The following is a 24874-nucleotide window of genomic DNA, read 5'->3' on the forward strand; positions in this document are numbered from 1 at the left end:
CCTATCCCTACCATTGACCTTCAATTACTGTTTCTATTCTCTGAAGTTTGTCCATATTTAGGATATGGTATATTTAATTATTTTTGAAACTATTCTCATTGGCAATTTAAATAATTTTACAGTTTTTATGGCCAATACATTGACACTATTTAATTTCTTTGGAACCCTGTTAATTCCTTTTTGTTGTTCTGTAAACGGATACACAGTATACTGTACATTCATCCATTTTCAAACCCGCTTATCTGGAGCGGAGTTTGAGAGAAGCTGGAGCCTATCTCAGTTGTTAAATCTCCTGACACGTGTAATTGGCAATCAAACTCATTAGACTCAAATTTGTATATGCAGGTGTACTTGTGATTTAGTTACTTCAAAGAATAAACTTTTGTTACGTAAACGTTAATGTTATTGAATCCACCAATGTGCTTTTTTTATTATTAATTGAGCCTTTTCTGAGCTTCAGTTCCTATAGTGTCTTTTTTTAAAAATTAATTTTTAATAATTTAATTATTACATACAAATCAATCAGTTTTTACAAAAAGTAGGATTGAGAACAAGTCGACCCCCACCCCTGAGACCTGTAGTGTCTTTTTGAATATTTGAGAACTACAATGACCATGAGAAAGGTACTATATAAATAAAATTTATTATATTTCATTGACATAGCATGTATTTTCACTGACCCATACTTACAAATATCTGTACATTTTGTTTCCATCGCTCACTTCTGTTAGCATAAAGTGCGGATCATCATCTTACCACCAATTAGTTGTACAATGTATGTCCTAGCTCACTACTTTATACTAAAGTATTAATCATTGTTTATCACAGTGCGCTACATCACAGTGCGTTTTTAAAGCAACAAAATAAAAAATAAAGAATCATTCCAGTATATAGAGTAACACATCAGAAAATAAATTCGACAATAGGCACAGCCTAACAATGCACATAAATAAAAAGAAAGTGTGAAATGCATATCAGTTTAGTAGTCCAGCAGTTGTTCAAGTCAGTTGAACTTTAAGATTAAAACATTTTAAGTAGCGGGTGTTTGCCATGGCTAGCCAAAGCTCACACGCCTACCGTTATTATTGTCAACTATTGCGAGATTTGGGCGTTTGCGTAGCCCGCATAATACGGGCTCTCGTCATTCTAGCTGATCATATTGCGGGACAGCTGTGCTTGCTGATAGACGTCTCCGGACCTTGGCTGGACACCCGAAGCGCTGCACTTACAGGTTTGAGGCTAGTGTTGCTTACTTAATGATTGCGCACATTATCTTTTTTGTGTGTTTCTATTGGAGGAGCAGGTGCGCTACCCTATTTATCCCTGCGAAATGTTGTGGTTTATCTTTAAGCTCAGGATGTGCAGTCGATAGCCGAGACTGCCGATTGTGCGGAGATTTGCTGTTCCACTCTGCTGATTGCATTTTTTTATTTTTTTCCTTCTCCTCTCTCTCCTTTGATGCGAGTGGTGTTACAGGGAGTTTTGATGTGTTGTCTGTGTTACAAGTACACGCGTTGACATCATGGATTTCAATGTCAAGAAATTAGCATCGGATGCCGGAGTCTTCTTCACAAGGGCTGTACAGGTAAGAAAGGTTTACATTTCATTTTTTTCGTACGCGTCTTCTTTAAGTGGCTGTGCCTTTCACGAGACAAAAATACTCGCACAAAGGACCTTAGATGAAACCTCGTAGAACTCTTCATTCCAATGCCGCTTTACTGCCTTGTATACTTAAATCATCTTATGTCTCATTACCAGTCACAGCGCGGCTTGTATTTTTTTTATATTTATTTTGATGTACACAACGAGCTCTTCCCTAAAGATGTCGTAATTGCGATCCGGAGTACTCGCTATGTAGATCAATAATTCATTGCTTTGCCTTGCCTTAGAATGGTTTTACGTATAACAACACTTAGCGTTAAATAATCCCCAGTTCTCTAATATATCTAATGAGACAGGCTGCTCGAATATTGCGGATGTCAGTTTACCAGTTGTAGTTGAAATATAGTTTATGTAGTTAACTTTTCATATTTCTTACTGCAAATATTTTTTTGTATTTCATAACGGCTGCCGTCGTTTATTAAAGGCAGACATATTTATTTTTTTTAATTCAGTAATTAACGGAAGCAGTGTAATACAAAATTTTACAAAGTTTCAGTGTCTTTGGTCCGTTTCACTGTTTAAAATCCATAAAGGACACCCAAACAGCCATGCATTTGTTCTGTAAACCTGTTTTTCCAGTACGAGTCACAAACAGATGCAGTGTGTCTTGATTAGGGGTCAGGCCTTGGGAGTACACCAACCCTGGAAGTTGTACCGTAAGATTTGAATGCATATGCACACACACCATATCATGTAATGCACATACATACACACTCACACTAATGCATGCTGGGACCTACGAGCATTAGATTGGAATGTTGAAACAAAATGGTAAGCAAAGATTGATTGTGCAATTTCCACACAGAAAATGGGCGTTTCAGAACTTTAATGCCATATTTTTCCTTCATATTTTATTCTATTTTACATATTATATTTTGTGTTGTCCTAGTACACCTCAGTGTACTTGACCAATAAAGTGGATTCCGATTATGATATGGCATTGTGCTACCCTTAGCTTCATCATCTGAAGTAACCATTCTATGCAGTAATGTACTGGTCATAATGATCTGTTAAGTAGTGATGGAGTTACACGGCTGTGTGATTTTTACTGTTGACTGCTGGATCCCTCTTTCCAAAGAGTCCAATGGCAAAATATAATCAATCAAATCATTATTGTCTATGTTCTTGAATGCAATATATAATCAACAGGTGTAGACATTTAGTACATTTGTAATACGCATCCTGTATTATTTACATGTGACAGTACCATTACTATAAATAATATGAGTTCCTGCAGTAGACATTAATCCTATTCAGGGCTTTTTCCTTCCTTGAATCCGGTCATGCCAGAATTCGGCTCCTGGCTCTGTGACCCACCATAAAAGATCTGACCCACTAAGGCATGGTCTTTTCAAGACCCCTGAATGTACCCTGTGGTATCTGTAACCAACACACTTGCAGCATATTGTCTGACTCTGCAAGATATGAGGTGGAGCTGCCATGGATCAGACTTCTTGTTTCAATACATCCCACAGATACTCATTTGGATTGAAGTGGTGTACCTGGTCTGCAACAATATCTAGGTAGGTGGTACACATCAAATTAACGACCTCTTGAATGCCTGAATGCAGGGTTTTCCAGCATAAAGCATCAGACTTCCTTCACTGGCTTGTTTTCTTCCCATGTTATATCCTGGTCCCATCTCCTCCCCAGGTAATTGATGCACACCTACTCGGCTGTCCAAATGATGCAGAAGAAAATGGGATTCATTAAACCAGGAAATCTTCTTGTATTGCTCCGTTGCAGGCGCTATTGACGGTGGTCAGGGTTAGCGACCATGTAGTCCCATATGCTGCAGGGTTTGATGCACTGTGTGTTATAATGGCACATTACTCCAGTAACCATCATTCAAATTTTCTGAGATTTGTGCCACAGTAACCCTCTGTTGGTATTTAACAGACAGACTAGCTTTCATTGACCTCCTTGCCTTAGTCTTGACCTCCATGCATGAGTCTTGGCTGTTTAATATCCTGCCAAGAGTTTGTGCTTTATCTCTCCTTGGGCAACTGTTGGTAGGTATTCACTCTATGCCTCACCCTGAGCATTCCACAGTTGTTGGTGGTTTGAGAATGCTGTGGTCCCATGTCAAAGTTACTTGGGTCTTTACACCCATCCATATGTTTCTGCATTCGGCATGTGTTGACAATGTACCTAATTTCTGTTACAGTCCAATATATCTTGACTTTGGCATCTGCTGCTGTTAAAAGATAATCGATGTCACTCACTTCATATTGCAGTGGTCATAATGTTTTGGTGTCTCAGTGTATGCAATATGTATCTGCTAATATTTATTATATATACAGAAAACAGTTTTTATGTTAGTCTTTGTGATATTATGATTGGCTAGTAACCCTACAGTTTATAGGGTCATTATTTTCATTTGTATAGAGTACACTGAAATTCAACATGCAACACATCACTTCTCATCTGCACCATGATTAATAAGTATAACAACTTTGTGTCAAACATTTGGCTTCTTTAAAAAGCTCAATGTATTTTATTAACAGATTAACATTATTATTAAAGCCCATGTGGAATATCTGTAGTATGGCCACGTCATCTATAAACTCACCAAATGCTTTGTAAAGAAGCAATCTGATAAATAATATGCTAATAAACTGGGAGAAATATAATCAAAACAGTTGAGCATATTCCTGAAAATTTGTTTTAATTGATTTATTTTTTTTCCCCTTACATGTCCTTTTTTTACACATTGCGGTCTGTGGTCAAGCCATTCATTACCTCTTCCATTTTCTGAACACATGTCCAGGGTCTCATAATTTTATTCTTTAAGCAGTAGGTGCAAGAAAAGAAACGGCAGTGGATGGAGATATTGTATGTCCAGTCATTTTAGTGTGAAAATGCTAGTGTTTTTAAATGAAAATTTAGTAGTGTGGACATAGCCTTAGACTTACTAATCAACCTAAGAGATTGTTTACAGGAATCACTAGAGGAAACTCCAAAAAGTGTAGTGAGGAAATGTGAACTACATGAAGAGACAATCCCAGGTTGAAATAAAACAGTCGAGGACTATAAGTTGGCAGCGCTACCCTAAATTCAATTATGCTGCCCTTCAGTTTATCATTATTTTTATACTGTGTCTTTAAAACTGTACCACATTGAATAGTTGACCTGTGGAGCCATGATATGATATATAGAGCAATTTATACTTCAACAATTATTTTTTTAAATACATATGAGACTAGGGGGCTTCGCTCGCCAACCCCCTGGCCAATGCTATGCGCCAGCCACTCGCATATGTGGATTTCACTTTCACCAAACAACAAATCTTTTAATTCTTGCGGATAGGCCTTTTCATTGTGACGAAACACTACTTTTCCCTGATATCAACACGAATTAGATGTTGTACAAGTCTCCGACTTAAAGTTTAAATCTGAAAATATCTACATACTTCTGTCATATCACCTATGTCCATATATTCGATCTCTTTTTGTTGTTCCTTTATTTCACCGAGTAATAATTTGCATTTGTTTGTGCTAATGCAGTCTTTACTATCATTTTTTTGTGACTTTTGAATTTTAGTACTTTCGTTATCTCTAACCTACTCTGCATGTGTATCGCACCACTGTTTTTGAACCTCTTTATGAAATTCTACTTTGTCATCTACTCTTTGTCTTTTATTTCTGGCCTTGGGCATGGTTAAATCTCTTGGCACAAAGTCTCGTCTTGCGGGAAATCAAATGATCTCTCTGAAAAAGTCTTGTCTCGTCCCAGGATTTTTTTTTATGTAATAGAGAGATATCAATATTTTATAGTTATCAGTACTTTAAATGTTGTGTACTCAATGGCAGTTCCATTAATGTAAGAATTGATTAAATGTGTTTTTATTTGTTTCAATTAATTACATTTTCCTCCGATTATAATACAAAGCTAAATATTTTTTTTATATTTGATGAACAGGATGAGCTTATCTTTTCCTATTAAAACATATGCACAGTCATAATCTTAAACATTGAAAGGTGAAGATTTGGTTTGCTGAAAAGAGTTTTATGTAAGATTTCTGGAGTTGCTGTGTCACAAATATATCCTTTCCTCAAAACATTTTTTGCTGTGTACATTTAGAAACTTGTAATCTGAGAAAGCATTGGGAACCTGACCTTTCAGTAAGGTTTTAAGAAAATGAATAAAAATCATATCTAGGTAAATGACACCCTTCCTCAATTTTTGTGATCTAACTCCACTCAAAGTCTACTGCAGAATTTATCAGTGCCTTACTTGAGGGAGATGCTCTAACACACCTAACTCACTGGGCCATATGTTTTGAAATGTACCTTGTTTAAAGCTTACCAGAAAGAAATCTTCTGGGTATTTTTCAAAAACCCTTGATTTCCCAATAATTCCTTATGGTTTACTGGCTCAACTTACAGAGCTGTTGGAGTATTCCTGCATAATGAGCAATTCATTTTCTTAATATACTCTGCACTGCTATCTAATGATTTTTTCCCTCAGGTGGACATGTCTTATTATACTAAACCTTGGAAAGTTTAAGTTCACTTTATGAGGCAGGCATTTATCTCTGTTAGCATGGTAAAGAGTGCTAGTTTTTTAGATATTTCACTATCTTTGAGGGAGTAATTTATCTAAATTTATTTTTTTTTCATCTGGATGGTGTAGAGAAAGGGGGTATCTGATTTGATCAGAGTTAGATGTAATACGGTCGGTGGTGCTTTTTTTGTAATTTGTTAATTATAATGACACCATTAAAATTGGTAAAAAATGTAATTCAAATATTACAAGAACAGTGAGGCTATTTGTAATTTTCATTGTAAGAACGTTACATGCAGCATGGTCTCGTGATCGATGTCTTGGATTTTGTACAGTGAAACAGAAGGTTGTTAGTTCAATTCCCATTCTAAGAGAGGCCCTTTTATCTATCAGTGTTCACCCGGTTGACCAAACTGAGACAATTGTACTATTGTAACTTTAACACTATGTGCCCCACCAATGTTTAACTATCAGTTTGTATGTTGACCCTGCTTCTGTTTGCTCTCTTTCAACAGAAGAAATTACTCCAGCAGCACTAAAGATACAGTGAGCATATTAGCTCTCTGCGTTTCACAGTCTTGAATTGTAATATTAAAAGACAAATTGTGATAAAGTTCTTCATTTGTACTTGATTTGTGCCCCAATATTTGGATCATTAAAGAGGCCCCAGCCTTGTTGCATCTTGTAGTGGTGTTTGTTCCTTCATCTACTGAAATGTTAAACTTGGCACCCTCTTAAATTACTTAACCCACTACTGGTTAGGCTGTAAAAACATGCAGAAAACTTTACAGCACCATATTGACCGGAAAATTTAAATTTATAGCCAAGTAAATAATGGTTTGTTTTTTTTGCAGTAATTATTAAAAGTTGTGTCACTTTACTCTTTGATGTATTTTACATATTGTTATCTTTTGTGTTTTAATTTTATAGTTCATGAAATCTTGTTACCTCATCTTCAGTTCGGAAACTTCTACAAATTTAAGAATCTCTTTTCTTTGTGAAAAACTTGGGGAAAAAAATATCCTTATCTTGTTGATCTCCTTTGTATGTTTTAAATGCAACATTACCTTATATTTAAATCTGGACGAGGTTGGTAAAAGCATCTATTCTCTGTTTTCATTTTTTCTGAGCTATTCAAATAAGATTAACACCCTGCTGACACAAGCCTAAATATGAAAATGTAATAGCAACTACAGTACAACAAAATCAGTTGTAGCAGAAAAAAAGAAGTTGTTTAAAGCATTACAGGTGCTTTACGATAGAAATGATTATCTATGATTACCTTTGTTTTAGGACAGTACATTAAGTGGCTTTTGTAAAGTTATTTTTTTCTTTGCTTTCATTTTTATTAATTTCTCTGTCAAACATATTTCTTCTGTAAAATATTGTACTCTTTAGTATTGCTGTAAATACTGATGATATTCTTCTTTTTGCAAAACCCTAGCCACTCAAGACTGTTTTAAATATTTCATTCAAATTCCATTGAGAACATTTACCTGTCATTTTAAGTTAAAAAAAGTTTATATTTTATTACAATTATCAAGATTTTGATATGCTTTACTTCTTTTTATAATATTTCTTGCAATATGCATGAGTGATTTAATGTGTGTGAGGTCTGAATGAGTTCTGTAATTATTATGAAACGAAACACAGTGCACAGCAGGGGTGACACAGTAGTGTTGTCAGTAGTCCATAGATCGGTTTAAATCCTTTGTGGATTTATATATTCTCCCCATCGCTGCTTGGGTTTTCCTTATGCTGCACTGGTTTTATCACACAGACGAGCAGCTAATGTATCCTGTTTTGCGTTTATGGTTTATCAGTTTCAATGTATTTTTTGGAGTGAAAGTGAAAAAAATATTGATCTGTTCTCGTCTACAAAACATTTTGGAGGCGCTTTCAGAAAACAAAAAAAAAACGTTTTGGCCTTCTATAAACTAAGTTTGGTACCCCCGAGTTAGTCAGACATCTTGTGGCTTATTTTGCATCTCATTAATTTTTGGCTGCAGTTTAAAGTACAAAGAAACTGTTAATGTTTCTGATTTTTAAAAAGCAAGTCAATTAAAATTAAGACAAAATGAGTTCCATTAGGAGCAGTGAAGGGGTTAATAATAATTGTAATTTCTTTGACTCTTTTTAGAGCGGCTTCCAATTAATCCATCCATCCATTTCCCAACCCGCTATATCCCAACCACAGGGTCACAGGTGTCTGCTGGAGCCAATCCCAGCCAACACAAGGCGCAAGGCAGGAAACAAACCCCGGGCAGGGCGCCATCCCACACTAGGGACAATTTTGAATCGCCAGTGCCCTTAACCTGCATGTCTTTGGACTGTAGGAGGAAACCCACGCAGACACGGGGAGAACATGCAAACTCCACGCAGGGAGGACCCGGGAAGCGAACCCAGGTCTCCTAACTGCGAGGCAGCAGCGCTACCACTGTGCCACCGTGCCGCCCTTCCAATTAGTTACTTTGCAAATTAATTATTGATTTATCAAGTCTACACTGTGGTGAAAAGCATTCATATCTGTAGATTTTTTTTTAAAGTTAAATTAGTATATATGACTGACTATATTTCCTCACCCTATATTTCTGTGATGTATGCTTGTCATTCCATCCCAAATATATCCAAACTTGGTAGTTTGAATCTGCGTCTTTATACTAAATATGCATTTAAACTAATACAGTTGTCATTTAATTTTCGAACAGTAACTTCTAGGATTGAGGTGAAGAAATTTAATTCTTGAATGGATTTTTTTTAGTTTTCATCTAATTTTTATTTTTGAAAGGATTTTGTGGCCTCAAATTTGTCTGAATAAGATTTCATCAAACCATGTGCTGTTGCTATTTGCAATTTTATTACATACAATTTGGTTGCAATTCATATTTAGAGTTTTTTAACTTGGTTTCACCATAGGCAGTTTGTAAATTTCTTGAACATCGGAAGAGCTGGCTTTATTCATTTCAAGCACAAATAAATACTTCATTCACATTCTACAGGAAAACTGGAAATATCAACACTTTCCACAGGAGTTTCCTGTCAATGCTTTTGCAGAAATGCGCAGTCACTATAGATTTACTACTTAATTCACACAAAAACAAAAAAACTTTTCTCTGAAAATCAATTTTAAAATGTGTCCCCCAATGCAATGAAGCCACAAAAATGCCATTTCCAACTTACTGTATATACTGTATAATTATTTTATTTAATATAATTGAATGAGGTGAGAGGTCAGTGTCATGTCGCACCTTGGATATTTCGAATATTGTTGTTTTCCATGAATTGTTCCTCTAGGGACTACCGCTTTGAAGGGCAATCACATGAAATTTCCCACTAGGAAACTCCTATTTCCTTTCTGTCATGTAGCACATGAATGCAGCATCACTGTTAAAGTGCAATGCTCTTGAGCCTTCATAATACAAGATGGCAGACTATATGTTGCCATGCCTGTAGTATCAGAGGAGGTGTAGATGTAATATCTACAATCGTGTTCCTTGACCGCAAGTGAGATGATCGTCACTGTAACAAAATTATCACAATTATGCAAAATATACATAGGCATGCTGTATACATAAAATTACATTTGATTGCAAACAATTTCATGTATAATCTGACCGCTTACAGAAGCCTTCTTTCATTGTGACCAGTTTAGGGTAAGGCTGTGCCCTTAATTCTTTAGTTTGCACAGAAAACCACACAAAACAGAACTTGAAGACATTTATTTGTTATAATATTTTTAATAGATTTACATTGAACAATTTCGTCTTATTGTATCAGAAACGCAAAATAAATTTGGTTTTACGAAGAGATTAACATTTTTCTTCATATACTATACTGTATATAAAGGATTTTGCAAAAGTATTGAATCCTTTTATCAGTTCTCTAATTTTAGTGAATAACATACTACTCCTACCTAGTTTTGTTCTTTGTGATTATTTTTATTTCAAAGTCCTGAAACTCAAATATGTTTTATACTATAACAAATCTTCAGCAGAAACAAGAAAAATATGTTGTTTAATGTGGTTTGCAGAAATATTCAGTACAATAAGGGAATTGGGGAAGGGAATAAATACTTCTGTACTAAATATGCATAAATATAACTAATATATGTGTGTATGTGTGCGTGTGCTGTACACAAATGTACATCTTATTCTGGTTCTCATTTAGTCAGAAAATTGAAGTCTGAAAATAAATAGCTGAATTAGAAATGTGTATTAGAAACATTTTCAATCTACCTATTACAAAAAAATATTTTAAAAAGTACTTTCATTGTCTAACCCGTTTACTTTTGTAACCTGGGGGTCTTTAGCTTATCCCAACTAGTAGATGGTGGAAGGCAGGAACAAACCCTGGACAGGGCGTCAGTCCATCTGATGTTAAACACACACACACACACACAATACAATACAATTTAGTTTATTTTTGTATAGCCCAAAATCACACAGGAAGTGCCGCAATGGGCTTTAACAGGCCCTGCCTTTTGACAGCCCCCCAGCCTTGACTCTCTGAGAAGACAAGGAAAAACTCCCAATAAAAACCTTGTAGGAAAAATGGAAGAAACCTCGGGAAAGGCAGTTCAAAGAGAGACCCCTTTCCAGGTAGGTTGGGCGTGCAGTGGGTGTCAAAAGTAGGGGGTCAATACAATACAATACACCGAACAGAACAATTCCTTAATACAGCATAATAATAAATTTTAGAAGTACGGTGTAACAGTAGATGATATGACATAATTAGGTTTGGATATTTTTAGAGTCCTGGAGACCTCATCCATCAAGCTGCCTCCCCATTTGGCCATGCCACGGCTGAAACGTTGCTCCGGTGAAAGGACCCCTCTTTCCCATGATTCCTGTGATCCTCCATCAGGGATGACTTTACCATAGGCAGGCAAACAACTTGGCAGGTGGGCCGTGGCACCAATTGCCACATTTGGGTACCGAGAAAAGAAACTGAATAGGTGAGGGTTAGTATTCAAATATACACACACACCTCTACCCCACATAACCGAGAGACAGTAGGGCACTAGGGCAATTAATTTTCACCAGTTCACCTAAACTGCATCTCTTTGGATAGTGAGAGGAAACTGGAGCACCCAGGCCAGACACAGGGAGAACATGCAAACTCCATGCAGGCAGAACTTGGAAATCAAACTCTGGTCTCTTTATTGTGATGCAGAAGTGTCTCTTGAAATACCATATATACTTAGAAAGATGAAATTAAAATGAGTATAATAATCTATCAATTCAGGCGTCCATTTTTAACCATTTCACTTACAAGGCTGCAGGGAGTCCGAGTCTGTTCCACCAGTGTCAGGTGCACAGACATACACTTGCACCACGCCTGTATAATGTCCCTGTGTCTCCCCTGTAAGAGAAATCCTATACAGGCCACGGGGATCATGTGTGAAATTGGTACAGAAAGTGACCAGAGCGAAAAGTGTGGTATCTACAGCCATCAATGCAGAACACTACCCCACCATGTCACTTAATGATAATTAATATTTAAATAATGTACATCCAGTTTACAAACTCCGATATACAATTTCAAGTAACTCTTCTTAAAATAAATACATTTTATAATTTTTTAAGAAGTAATGATAATCTCATCTTTAAAATACATGGCTCTAACTAAATGTTGCTGAATGATTATATTTTATATTGCAATTGTTCGCTTCAGGCTTACATCTGTAGTATAAATTACTTTATTTCCTTACCAGACAGCATTCGTTTTTCATGAACGTTGCCCTTAACTTGTTGTGAATCCTAGATGAATTCTGATTTTCTTGCATTAAAATCCTGCAGTTGCATAACCAAGATCTGAGCGATCTCCTTTTATTTCATCAACACACACAGTTTTTAATAACCAATCATCTAAATCCTTTATATACTTGATGTTCACTAGTGAGTGGGTGCTCTGATTTTTATATGTAACTGGAAATTCTACATAAGGCAAAAAATGTCTGGTGGAATGTTGCTTTTACTTGGCATATTACGCTTCCATTAAAACAGGTTACATGACAGGCTGAATTGCGTAGCTATTAGAAAGCCAGCCACATTTATACAACATGCTGTATTTCTGAAGCATTAATGAACACTGCACAGGCATGCTAGTTAGAAAGCATGTTCAATACACTCTGTATTTGCTCACAGAGGGATCCATTTATATCCAATCAACTGGATAGTATATGTTTGGAGAGAGAAAGAAACCCGCAAGCAACCAAGGAGAGCATGCAAGTTCAATAGAAGTGTACATGCATGGTGTGGATTAATCAGCTTTGTAAAGGCTGTGATATGGAAATGCCTCATTGACCACTTCCTAACCAAATGGAGATAAATATTCTGGTTTACTTTAGACATTAATCCAAGTTTCTCGGATGTAATTTCAGGTATTAACATTCCATTTGTTAAATCCGATAGATATGTTTTAATTCCCCACTATTTTTGATGTTTTTCACAGGTCTTTTATAAAATAAAGTTCTGGCTATTTTAAGTTGACCCGTTTGAAGCAAGATGGCAGTGTGTCCTTCTTTAAATTAAGCTGCGGTAAAATGTGATACTCAAAGTTTGAATGGCAAAGCTGTCCTGAGGACATCACACATGTCACAAGATGATAAGGATGTTTCACTAATTTCTGCATCACAATTGACCTGTTTTCCTGGCAAGGATGAGGCATCATGAGTAATTAATCTTGTGAGGTGAAAACAATATCACAAATACAAGTATTTAAAGATCTATCTATGGGTTATAATAACCACCTGATGGGAAATAAGCTGAGTGAAGTTATTTTTTTGCTGCCAATTAACATCTGTTGCAGAAAGAGAATATGGCTTTGATGTGCTGCATCTTGGTTTACTGGGACCTAACTGGGCTGTTTTCTGTAATATGTATATGGCGGTGTAAATTTTGCAAGGTCATTGCAGAGCAGAATCCAAGCCTAAAACTTATAGGAGTTCAGGTTTACCTAAAGAATGGTCGTTTATTATCTAAATAAGTACTTTGTTTTCTCCCAGAATGCAACCACCATGCCCCACCCAAACCCAAAGTTGGAAAATAAAATTAATAAAATGCTGCCCCTGTACAAGTAATCGCCCTTTCTACAGATGTTATCCACTTCCCATGCTACACATGTTCTCCCCCCTTTTCACTACTCTGATCTTTCTTTTGCCACATTTAGCCTACTAGATCAACTGTTGCCTCTCTTCCACACCTGCCTCCAAGCCTCCTAGTCCTATTATCAGGTAGAGTTTGAAGCTCCCTGCCTGAATTATAACTGATTGATAGTTGGTCAGTTATATATGATAAAATTGTGCATATGTGTTACTAGGAGAGTAAAATGATCTTATCAAGGTAATTATTCTACAAACCTGCAAGTAAGCTTGAATGAGAACCATCCATCCATTTTCCAACCCGCTGAATCCGAACACAGGGATCTGCTGGAGCTAATCCCAGCCAACACAGGGCACGAGGCAGGAACCAATCCCGGGCGGGGTGCCAACCCACCGCAGGACACACACAAACATACCCACACACCAAGCACAATTTTGAATCGCCAGTCCACCTAACCTGCATGTCTTTGGACTGTGGGAGGAAACCGGAGCGCCCAGAGGAAACCCACGCAGACACTGGGAGAACATGCAAACTCCACGCAAGTGAACCCAGGTCTCCTAACTGCGAGGCAGCAGCGCTACCACTGCGCCACCATGCCGCCTGAATGAGAACCGTAATTTTTTTAACATTCGTTTGAAGAATTACTGGAACCTAAGCAATAAAACATCTATAAAGAAAATACAATTTAATGGGTTTGCATTTCAGGGCTTAATTTACTAATTTAGTGTTTGGCAAGTCCTTACATTAGATAACTTTTACCTCAGGTGACAAATAAAACGTAACAGATTTTAGTTTGCAGTTTCAACTGGGTTGAAAGACTTAATCATTCAAGGATGCTGGATTCAGCATGGCTGATCTTTCTTTATTAAACACAAAATTAAAATAAAAGTCACATTTAGTAATTTGTACTAGGGGTCAAAAGTTGACTTCTAAATAATACTTCCAAAATTTTTTTAACCACAATATTTTTTTTTTGTAATTAATAAACAGATAAAAATATGATTTCAAACTGAAAGTGCTTTTTAAATTAATACTTGGTATCCATCCATCCATCCATCCATTATCCAACCCGCTGAATCCGAATACAGGGTCACGGGGATCTGCTGGAGCCAATCCCAGCCAACATAGGGCACAAGGCAGGAATCCAATCCCAGGCAGGGTGCCAACCCACTGCAGGACACGCACAAACACACCCACACACCAAGCACACAATAGGGCCAATGTAGAATCGCCAATCCACCTAACCTGCATGTCTTTGGACTGTGGGAGGAAACATACTTGGTATCATCAATACAAAGTAACAGGGATTGTGGAAGAGAGGTGAAAAAGAGAGTACATGCAGGTTGGAATGGGTGGAGAAGAGTGTCAGGGGTGATTTGTGACAGACGGTTATCAGCAAGAGTGAAAGAGAAAGTCTACAGGACGGTCGTGAGACCAGCTTTGTTATATGGGCTGGAGACGGTGGCACTGACCAGAAAGCAGGAGACAGAGCTGGAGGTGGCAGAGTTAAAGATGCTAAGATTTGCATTGGTTGTGATGAGGATGGACAGGATTAGGAACAAGGACAAAATGGCGCTTTTCCACTGCATAGTACGGCACGACACGGTTCAGTTCAGCTCACTTTTGGGGAGTTTTCCACTGGGAACAGTACCTGGTACCTGGTCCTTTTTTTTAGTACCACCTCAGCCGAGGTTCCAAGCACGCCGAACCGTTACCAAAACGTGACGTGTAAACTGCTGGTCACTGATTGGCCGGAGAAAATCGTCATTACTGCGTCTTTATGCACGCGGAAGTTTGTGTCCCGTCTCTCCATCGCTGGACGCAGTTTGTTGCATAAGTGGATGAATGTTTCTTCAGACATTCGAAAGTTCTCCAGCCACTGAGTGTTTGTAAAACCGGGAACAATCACATCCCACCACTCTGAAGCACGGTTAAATGTCCAAACAGATGGTCTGTTGCGGCAACTTTTTTGCAAAATGTGGAAGATCTGTAATATACAGAATCAGCATTTTAATGTTACACTGGCAGTTAAGTTCATTTTATGCTTTGCAACAGTGATAAAAGTTAGCTGGTGATGTGCTTTTTTTAGATGCTTAGCCTTGCGCGTCGTTGAGCTAAAGTGTTGTCGTTGTCTGCGTGTTGTTGTAAAAGTTCCACGGTGTCACGGCAGTAGAGGCGGCACAACTATAACGACACGTGAATAATCCCGCCCACTCTAAAGCGGTACTAAACTGCAGTCGAAACGCAAACCGAGCCGAACCAAGGTGAGCTGTACTGAACCGTGCTGTGCCGTACTATGCAGTGGAAAAGCGCCTTTAGAGGGTCCACTCAGGTGGGCCAGTTGGGAAACAAAGTCAGAGAGGCGAGATTGCATTGGTTTGGACCTGTGCAGAGGAGAGATGCTGGGTATATTGGGAGAAGGATGCCAAGGATAGTGCTGCCAGGGAAGAGGAAAAGAGGAAGGCCTAAGAGGAGGTTTATGGATGTGGTGAGAGAAGACATGCAGGTGATGGGTGTGACAGAACAAGATGCAGAGGACAGGAAGATATGGAAGAAGATGATCCACTGTGGCAACCCCTAATGGGAGCAGCTGCAAGAAGAAGATTGTTTCAGTGTTTGTCAAGGTTTTGTTGGTCCAACTGTTAATAAACATTTACCTGAGAAATGTAAGTCTAGTAATTTTTTAATTATTTTAGAAATTAGGTTTTAAGTTTATCAATTTAGTGGCCTGCTGTGAATAGAAAGGCAAGGTTTATACAGTACAGGCCAAAAGTTTGGACACGCGTCCTCATTCAATGTGTTTTCTTTATTTTCATGACCATTTACATTGGTAGATTCTCACTGAAGGCATCAAAACTATGAATGAACACATGTGGAGTTATGTACTGAACAAAAAAAGGTGAAATAACTGAAAACATGTTTTATATTCTAGTTTCTTCAAAATAGCCACCCTTTGCTCTGATTACTGCTTTGCACACTCTTGGCATTCTCTCGATGAGCTTCAACAGGTAGTCACCTGAAATGGTTTTCACTTCACAGATGTGCCTTATCAGGGTTGTTTAGTGGAATTTCTTGCTTCATCAATGGGGTTGGGACCAGCAGTTGTGTTGTGCAGAAGTCAGGTTAGTTGGACGATCATTTATTTTTCAACAGGACAATGACCTCAAACACACCTCCAGGCTGTGTAAGGGCTATTTGACCAAGTAGTTTTGATGCCCTCAGTGAGAATCTACCAATGTAAATGGTCATGAAAAGAAAGAAAACACATTGAATGAGGAGGTGTGTCCAAACTTTTGGCCTGTACTGTATGCTGAATATTTAAATTTAAAATGGACCAACAATGTAAAACTCCTAAAGTGTTGTAGGTTAATTAAAAATCATAAATATATATTGAGTTAAAATTCATTTCACATGTGAGTTCTTTTATGTCTCTGTCAGCTCTCTCAGCTTGTATTGTGTTAGGAGCAGAATATTGGTTTTGCTGTGTTTTTGTTTTTTTAAAAATCTGTTTTCATTTTGTTTCAGAATTTTAAATGTGAAGTTATTGATTTTGGTGAAACTACTTTGAATCTCATTTGACACACTAAAACAAAAATAACCACTCATAAAAAAATAAATTACAGTACTTTGTTATGGGTTGCACAGCTTAAACCCAAAAACGGTTTCTATAAATTTCTTTTAACGTGCGTTGCTTTGGGGGACTTTTCTTGTGCTACCAATGACATCAGTTACATATATTGATTACTGTGAATTAGTAAGCATACATTGTGTGTGTGTGTGTGGCTGTGCATGTGTGTGTCCTGCTGTGGATTAATGCTGTTTGCTTTTGATTTTCCATCTTTCAATAATAGTGTCTTTGATTGTTTCCTGAATGTCCACAATACTTCTCATTTCGGAGACTAAGGAAAATATTTTACTAATACTATGTTTTTAACACATGTAACAGCAAAAGAGTTGTAAAGTGTGTTACAACACTACAAACCAGGATATATTACTGAAGCTACTGTCTATGTATTGTGACACAATTGCTGGATGTGTTTATTTAGTTAATGGGAATAATTACTGGGGCTGCATTGTGTATCCAATCGGGCAGCAGCAAGTCAAATAACACATAAGCTGCATTTTATAAAAACAAGAAAACCATTGTAAAATACAGTATAGTGTTTTATGCAGTCATTGACAGCTCGCTGTGACAAACTACAAAATGGTAATTGGCTCAGGAAAGCAAGAGCTTACTATGATACATTCAGCTTGTAGCCCAAGTCCCAGCCAGAGGTTCAATCTCTTTTCTCTGTAATTTATATGCTATCAAGAATGCATGGCTTATAGTTAAAACCTGAGTCTTACTAATTCAAAATGGAAGTAGAAATAGTAATGGACAATATACCCTGTTTGGCCCACAATAGTTAACGTGTGCAGTTAGAGATGTTAACACAATGTTTGCTTTTGGTATGCTATCTATACTTTTTTTTTAATGATAAAAAGTTCTCTGAGAGGTGGGTGGTGATTTTGTCATATTAATTAGAAGCACGGGTAGTCGCTGACACACTGTAAAGTGTAGACCATGTGACTGCCTAGCTTGGTCATTTTAGTGTCCGTGTTTAACAAGTAGAAGATCAATATAATTTGTATAAATAAGTAATTTACGCTTTTTTGTCATGGTCTTCATTGTATATAATTTTACTTACCTCTTTTGTGTTATGAATCAACATCAGTAGTTTGCTCCTGATTTGTTTTATTGAGGAGAGTGCAGTGGCAACATGCTGAGCTGGATACAGATAAACACCCAGTCCTCAGCAACAGTTTTCATCTCCTCTTGTGGGATTTCCAGGCCAGCCGAGAGATATAATCCCTTGTCATATCCTGGGTCTGGCTCAGCACTGCATATGGCAGTTATCCAGGGACATTATATTTTATATGACCTAATCACTTTAACTGACTCTTCTTGGTCTTAAATAGAAATGGTTCCCATATTGTGAGCTCCATGGTTTATTATGTAGAGCACCCCTTCTAATACTCATGAAGCACACAATTTGAGATTCTTATGCATGGTAAATGTATTCTTCATAAGCAAGTGGAGAGGATTCACAATTAGCCAACAGTATTAATAAACAAGAACGACAGTAAAACAATATCCATGCCTCCTTCACATCTTTTCTTACACAGGTACATGCGTTAACTCCTACCACCATTCTGCTTTACTATAATTGTTTATCTGTGCATAGCTATATTCCTGTTTGGATACTATATGTGAATACTGTGCCCATATACTACAGTATCATCCTGATCACATATTGTCACTTATTGATCACTTATCAGGAGGTGTGATCACCTCCTGCCTGTCTCTCACTCGACACTTCTTCAGATTTAGTACTTCTCTAGTCCCAACTTTTAATCGGTCAGGCTTCACATATTTTTTTTTATCTTGCAGACAAATGCTTTAAATGATATTTCACCGAATCATTACTAGTTACACTTGCTTCCAAGTTTCTAATTTTATCCTATTTTTCAATCACTTTTTTTATATATATATATATATATATATATATATATTTTTTATATATATATATATATATATATATATATAACATTCTCCTGTATTTCCAAATTTATGGTATTGACCCCTAAAAACACTGCAAATGTTTTCTTGTATTGAATTGTATTCCGTTGATGAAATGATGTGACTTTAAAATGTGCAATCATGAGAGTGTGCTTAAATTTTGTGCTTTAAAACCCAGAACCAGAATGAGAGATTCCATAAGGATGGTGTTTCTCTGTACCTAATGTTTTTTATTAAAAGTGTGCATTAGAAAAATGCAGAAAATCTATGCCTACATCTAAATGAGTTTCCTCCGAGGACTCCAGCTGTTGGCATTCTGGCTAAACTTTCCTCCCAAAGAATAAAGTATAATTAGCAAGGTGATTGAAGACTAAGTTACAAAACGAGTGAGTGCATGAGTGTGTTTGTGACGATGTGGGTTCTGGCTCCACACTCCCATTGCTATTGGAAGCACTCGAACCCCACACCGTCGATAATGAAACCGAGTGAGCTAGTCAATGGAGGCAAATTACTGAGCAAGGGGAAGGTAAAAAGTGCAAAACAGTGCTTTTATTTAAAAACCAACAAAAACAGTGTTCCATAAATAGTGCAGTTTCAATTCAAATTCTTCATCAAATAATCCATAAAAGAACGTGGGGGATAAAACCAATAAATAGAAAAAAAAAACACATCCTTAAAACCAGAGGTTAAAATCTTCTCTTGGAAGCAGTCTTAAAAACAACAAACAAGCTCCGTGCTTATTTTCTGTTAGCGTCTCACCTGCTTATCCCGTTTGGGCCAAGCAGCAGGCAAGACGCTCTTTGCAGCTGCCCTCTTCTAGACACACACACGAGACTGGAGACCTCCCGATCCCTGGATCCGGTATGGCACTCATCCCAGCCTCGGAGAATTTGGTTTCCACCAACGGCCAGGTCGCTCACGTTGGGGATTCCCACCACCAAGTCTCCCGACTTCCGCTGCCTTTCAATGGACTCTCTGCGGCCAGTCGCCTTCCCTGGTCACTCCCGCTACCTGATCGCTCAGCGGGAGCGACATCAACACAAACACCTGGGTGTCGGCCTAACACCCAGCTTCCACGCAGCTGTCCACGAGCGCTCGATCGCGCGCTCACCACACTCATGCACCGCCTGCTTCCTCTCCTGCTCCCTGTAACCTCCGTCCTCTCCTTTCCTTTCTCTCTCCATTTTTTTCCCTCTCCACACCGACTCGCGCTTCTTTTTAAAACGTGAGGGGCCATTACAGCTGTAGCATTAGCCACGGGAGCAATCACGAATGTGGGCAGTTCCTCACCTGTGCACACGGTGAGAAACGCCCACATCGACGACTGCCCCGCGGCTCGCTACAACAACGCCCCCCTCACGAAGCCGCCTCGGGTGCGGTGATTATTTAAAATGAATGGCCTTTTCTCAACGAGCTGTGGACCCATAACACCACAGTGTTATGGAAAGTGTTCAGAGCATAGTTCAGTAACTGGATGAACTGCACTCATCTCTGCTAGAAAAAAAACTGGGTTCCTTTTTTAAAAAAGGTTTATGTAATAGATGTATGGATGAAATTAATGGTTGAGCACCAAGTTGACAGTATAATTTGTAAAACATCTCATTTTTAGTATGCCCTGCCCTGGGTTTGTTCCTGCTTGCGCCCTGTGCTGGCTGGGATTAGCTCCAGCAGACCCCCGTGACCATGTGTTAGGAAATAGCGGGTTGGACAATGTCTGAGTGACATGACATTTTTAGTAGAACATAAACAAAATCGTGGAGGTGAAAATTTCATTACACATTTCTGAATGTCTACTAAAGAATTAGATTTTTTTATTACTTTCACAAAAAGCAACATGGTCTTGTACACTCTGTGAAATGACTCAACAGTATGTTGTATGTTGGTTATGTATTGTATGGCAGTAGGTTGTCATCTTAAAAAAAAAAAAATCATACATTGTTTAGTGATACTCTTCCGATGTTCATCTACAGCGTTTAGCCTCAAAAATGCCCCATGTACACGCCTGATGTGTTTGCATTTCCCATTCAATAAATGGTTATGTAATTTTAACTTAATAATAAGCACTTCTAGGTAGCTTGACATCACAGTAGGTAGTACTGCTGCCCTGTGGCCCTAGGGTCAAACCCCTAGTGTGGGCATTGTTTTTGATGGTTTTGCATATTCTCCTTTTGTATGCACATATGTTTCCTGGGCACTTAGTAGCCAACCCCCTCAAAACTTTACATGGCAGAGATATTAGCTTGACAGGTTTGCTCCTAATTCAACTGGTGTGTATCAGTGTCTCCTGCAACAGATTGATGTCCCAACCAAGGCTGGTTTCTTCCTTGTGCCCAGTGTAGTCAGGATGGAATGCAGCACTGCCATGAAACTATCTTCAAACAGGTAGACTCCAGAAATGAATGAAACAGTAAGTAAGTTTTGGTGATTTCAGAATTTCACATTGAAGAGGCCAATTAAGGCCATTAAGTTCAGTATAGCTTGTAAGTTCCTATTTACTTAAAGTGTCCAAAATTTTATTGACTCAAGATTGAGCCTCTGCATTTGAACTTACTTATTTGTTAGGTAGAATGCCCAGAGGGGACTGGGTGGTCTCTTGGTCTGGAATCCCTACAGATTTTATTTTTTCTCCAGCCGTCTGGAGTTTTTTTGTTTTTCTGTCCCCCCTGGCCATTGAACCTTACTTTTATTCGATGTTAATTAATGTTGATTTTTGTTTTCTTATTGTGTCTCTTTTATTTTTCTATTCTTTATTATGTAAAGCACTTTGAGCTACTGTTTGTATGAAAATGTGCTATAGAAATAAATATTGGTGTTGTTGTTCCACAGATCTACAGTTGCTGTGTGGAGAATTATTTTCTAACATTTATATGAAATGTAACATATCTTTACACCTACATCCACTCCGTAATTTGTTTCTCCAGTCATATATCTGTGGTTAAGACAGGAAAATTCTGTCTTCTGCATCTGTCTTTAACTGTGGTTTATACTCTGCACTACTGGACTAAGACTAATAACACGTCTCATGACATGGAGGCCAATACTGCACATAACATTTAAGATATACCAAAGAGACTTGAAAAGTTATTTAGATTTTACACTGGGGTTTGTTTAACTTCTTTACTTGCATGTAGCATGTGCCAAAGAAAAATAATCAATGTAAAGGTCTACCTTTCTGCAAAATTAGTACATCAGAGCTGAAATGAAATGGCATAAAAACACACTTTCTTGTGCCAACAGAAGACTTCCTTCTGACAGTAAAATGTGTTGGTCCAGACTGATAGCAAATATTAAAAATCTTAAAAGTTGTTGTTTTTTTTTTATTCTTAACTCTGAATCATATAGCAGCAAAGCATGTGGTATGGGGAAAAAAGCACCTACACTTTGCTTGAATGTATTTAATTGTATTTAATGTTATAGCCTTCTACTGCCATTAAATGGAACACTATTCATAGTTGGTAACTAACTTGCAACTTTTAGATTTGGCTATAAATCTGAATTGAGCTTGTTGGATGTGAAAAATAAATGGAGAATTTATATCTAAGTCGGAGTATATTTCTAAATTGTGTTTTTTCCATTCCGTTATTGTATTCATCTAGCTGATTAAAGCCACATTCATAAACCATATGCAGGTAGTGCCCAGGCTTCTGGAGATTAATTTAACATTTCAGCTTTGAGTGCTTCCTCTTCAAATGCATTTGCGAATGAATTGAAAACTGACCTGAAATATCTTTTATTGATCATTTTAATGCACAATGAACCACGTCTTCCAAGTTTACAAATTAAAAAGCTAGCAGGAAATGATTTACAACTGTTTGGTTTTTAAATTATTTTGAGAAGTGAAGTGTCTGTCTTTACCATGAATTGTTCAATATCCAATGAGGAACTGAGGCAGTCATAGTTTTGAACTCCTTAATTATAATGTCAGTTCTTGCCTTTCTCTCAAATTAAAATGCACCAAATGATTATGTCCTACTACTCTATATCAGTTTGGCTTAAAGGGAAAATCTTTGTTCATTGCAGTGAGTGAAATGTTTGGAGACTGACTGTGGTACTTTTTACTGTATGATTAGCAGAATGTGCCTGATATTACAAATAAAAGCAGGCTATCTGGTGTTACATCCAAACTTGCATTTTAACTGTCAAGGAAAACGGCAAGATAGGATTTTCTGTGTAAATTTAAATAAGCCAAAGTTGAAACCCACTTAGGACTGGCATAGAAAGAGTCCCTTAGAGGCTAATACACCACCGGCAATATAGTGAGTTCAATTTAATCCTTAGAAAGTTGTCCCTAAGGAAAGTATAGCTGGAACTTGAGTTGCGAGGCAACCATAGCAATTCTTTGTTTTACCAAAACAGGCTTGTCATATGTTCGTTTCATTTTAATTCTCGTTCTCCTTTCTGTTTAATGGTTTGGTCTTTTCACCAAAGCTTTTCCTGGACCTTCTTAGCAGTGTTCATACTTTTAGTTTTTTTAGAATATATCTCATAGTCTGTTGCTGTTGTTTTTTTTTTTTTATATTATATTATACTGGAAGTTTGTTTTAGTTACAGATTAGCCACAAAGGTGTAGCCTGTCTCTATCTATTTATAGGGTGGTCCAGATCTAATTATGCAATTTTAATTACGCTATCACAACGTGCAATGCAGGATTTTGGAGGAATCTGGACCGCCTGCAGTGCATAGGAACACGATCTCCCAAATCAACAAAATGTTTGACCGGACTGGTGGTGCCAATCACCCGAAAATTGTATTGTTTTCCTGCATTGCATTAAGAGTTGTGTAATTAGATCTGGACCACCCTGTATATCTGTATGTCTATATCTGTAAATACACCAGTAAACATGCATCACCAATATAATAACTAACCTTGTTTCTTATCTTAATTTTAATTACAATCAATCAAAACTTCCACGCTTACTTTGTAAGTGCATTGAAAAATCTACCTCTGTATTGCCGATGACGCATCTCATTTCAAAAGGTCCTTTAAGCCAGTGTTTCTCACTACTGGGTTGTGACCCACTATTTGGGTTTACTATTGCTTATAATGGCAGTGGATCGTTGGCTGTGACCATCATGCCTGATTCCCAATCTCTGACGATCACACTCAAAAGCACCAAGGGGTATGTTTTCTGTTCATGTCAGCTTTCTTACGCATTTTCTGGATTGTCTTACTGACCTCTGTCTAAAGGTCATGCATTAAACTTTGTTTTTCAGGCCTACAATGTCATCAGGCCATTTCTAACCTGAATCAGTTTAAAGACTGAGTTATTGTTTTTGGGCCTGTGCCATCACCTGTCATCTGGCATGGAGCTGGTCTAGTCATCAGTTTTCCCATATGGACCTTGAGCCAATCATCATAAACTGAGACATTTGGCTGCTTTGTGTTTCTTGATTTCTGACACCCCAAATTTGTTATAGCTATAATTATTGTAGATGTTCCCTATACTCATTTTCCTACTGGGCATTGCACATATTATGAGAGTAGGCACAAACAAGAAATCCAAAGTCATTGTAACATACTGTCCTGTCAACTCTGCCAAAGCTATATATGGCCCGGTTTCTGATTAGAAGTTTAAGTATCCAGTGTGGTTTAAACTAATTTTGCCAAGTCTAAAGATAGTAAAATTGCAAACAACTCGCATGCTTTGTTTCTGCTATTTAATCAGTGTGTGTGACATAACAATAAATTTGAAAAAGCTTATTAACATATTATATATATATGTTTATTAGGAACTGATGGGTGACAACTTGTAAAACAGCAACATGGTTTTAGTTATTTCAGACCACATGGAACACTGGATGAAAACTATTATTAAATTTGCTTATGACATTCAGATGTTTTATTTTAAAAACTAATAGTTTATTGAAACCTCAGTGATATATTTTTTTTTTTTTTTATATATAAAGAATCACATTTTCAATTCTTTTTAACTAAAATATAGCTTGATTGTAAGAAATCAGTCTTTTTTACATGAACCAAACCAGATCAGCACTGACTCTTTCACTGCTTTTTCCCTTTTTACATTTATTTATTTTACAGGGA

The 24874-nt window shown here is 37.4% G+C and overlaps 1 protein-coding gene across 11 annotated transcripts in view; it reads left to right on the forward strand.

Moving 5' to 3' along the window:
- Nucleotides 1–1120: 1120 nt before the first annotated feature.
- LOC120536043 (endophilin-B2-like) overlaps nucleotides 1121–24874 on the forward strand; it is a 79504-nt gene continuing 55750 nt past the window's right edge. For 10 of the 11 annotated variants that reach the window (XM_039764361.1, XM_039764365.1, XM_039764363.1 and 7 more), the window contains exons 1-2: nucleotides 1121–1231; nucleotides 1477–1585. In XM_039764361.1, the coding sequence (XP_039620295.1) occupies nucleotides 1523–1585 (63 nt within the window). In that variant the 5' untranslated portion in view covers nucleotides 1121–1231; nucleotides 1477–1522. Of the gene's footprint in view, nucleotides 1232–1355; nucleotides 1586–24874 lie in introns of those variants that run through there. The other variant, XM_039764362.1, reaches the window with a different exon arrangement.

This window comes from Polypterus senegalus, chromosome 9 (genome assembly GCF_016835505.1).
Source record: "Polypterus senegalus isolate Bchr_013 chromosome 9, ASM1683550v1, whole genome shotgun sequence".
Lineage (NCBI taxonomy): Eukaryota > Metazoa > Chordata > Cladistia > Polypteriformes > Polypteridae > Polypterus > Polypterus senegalus.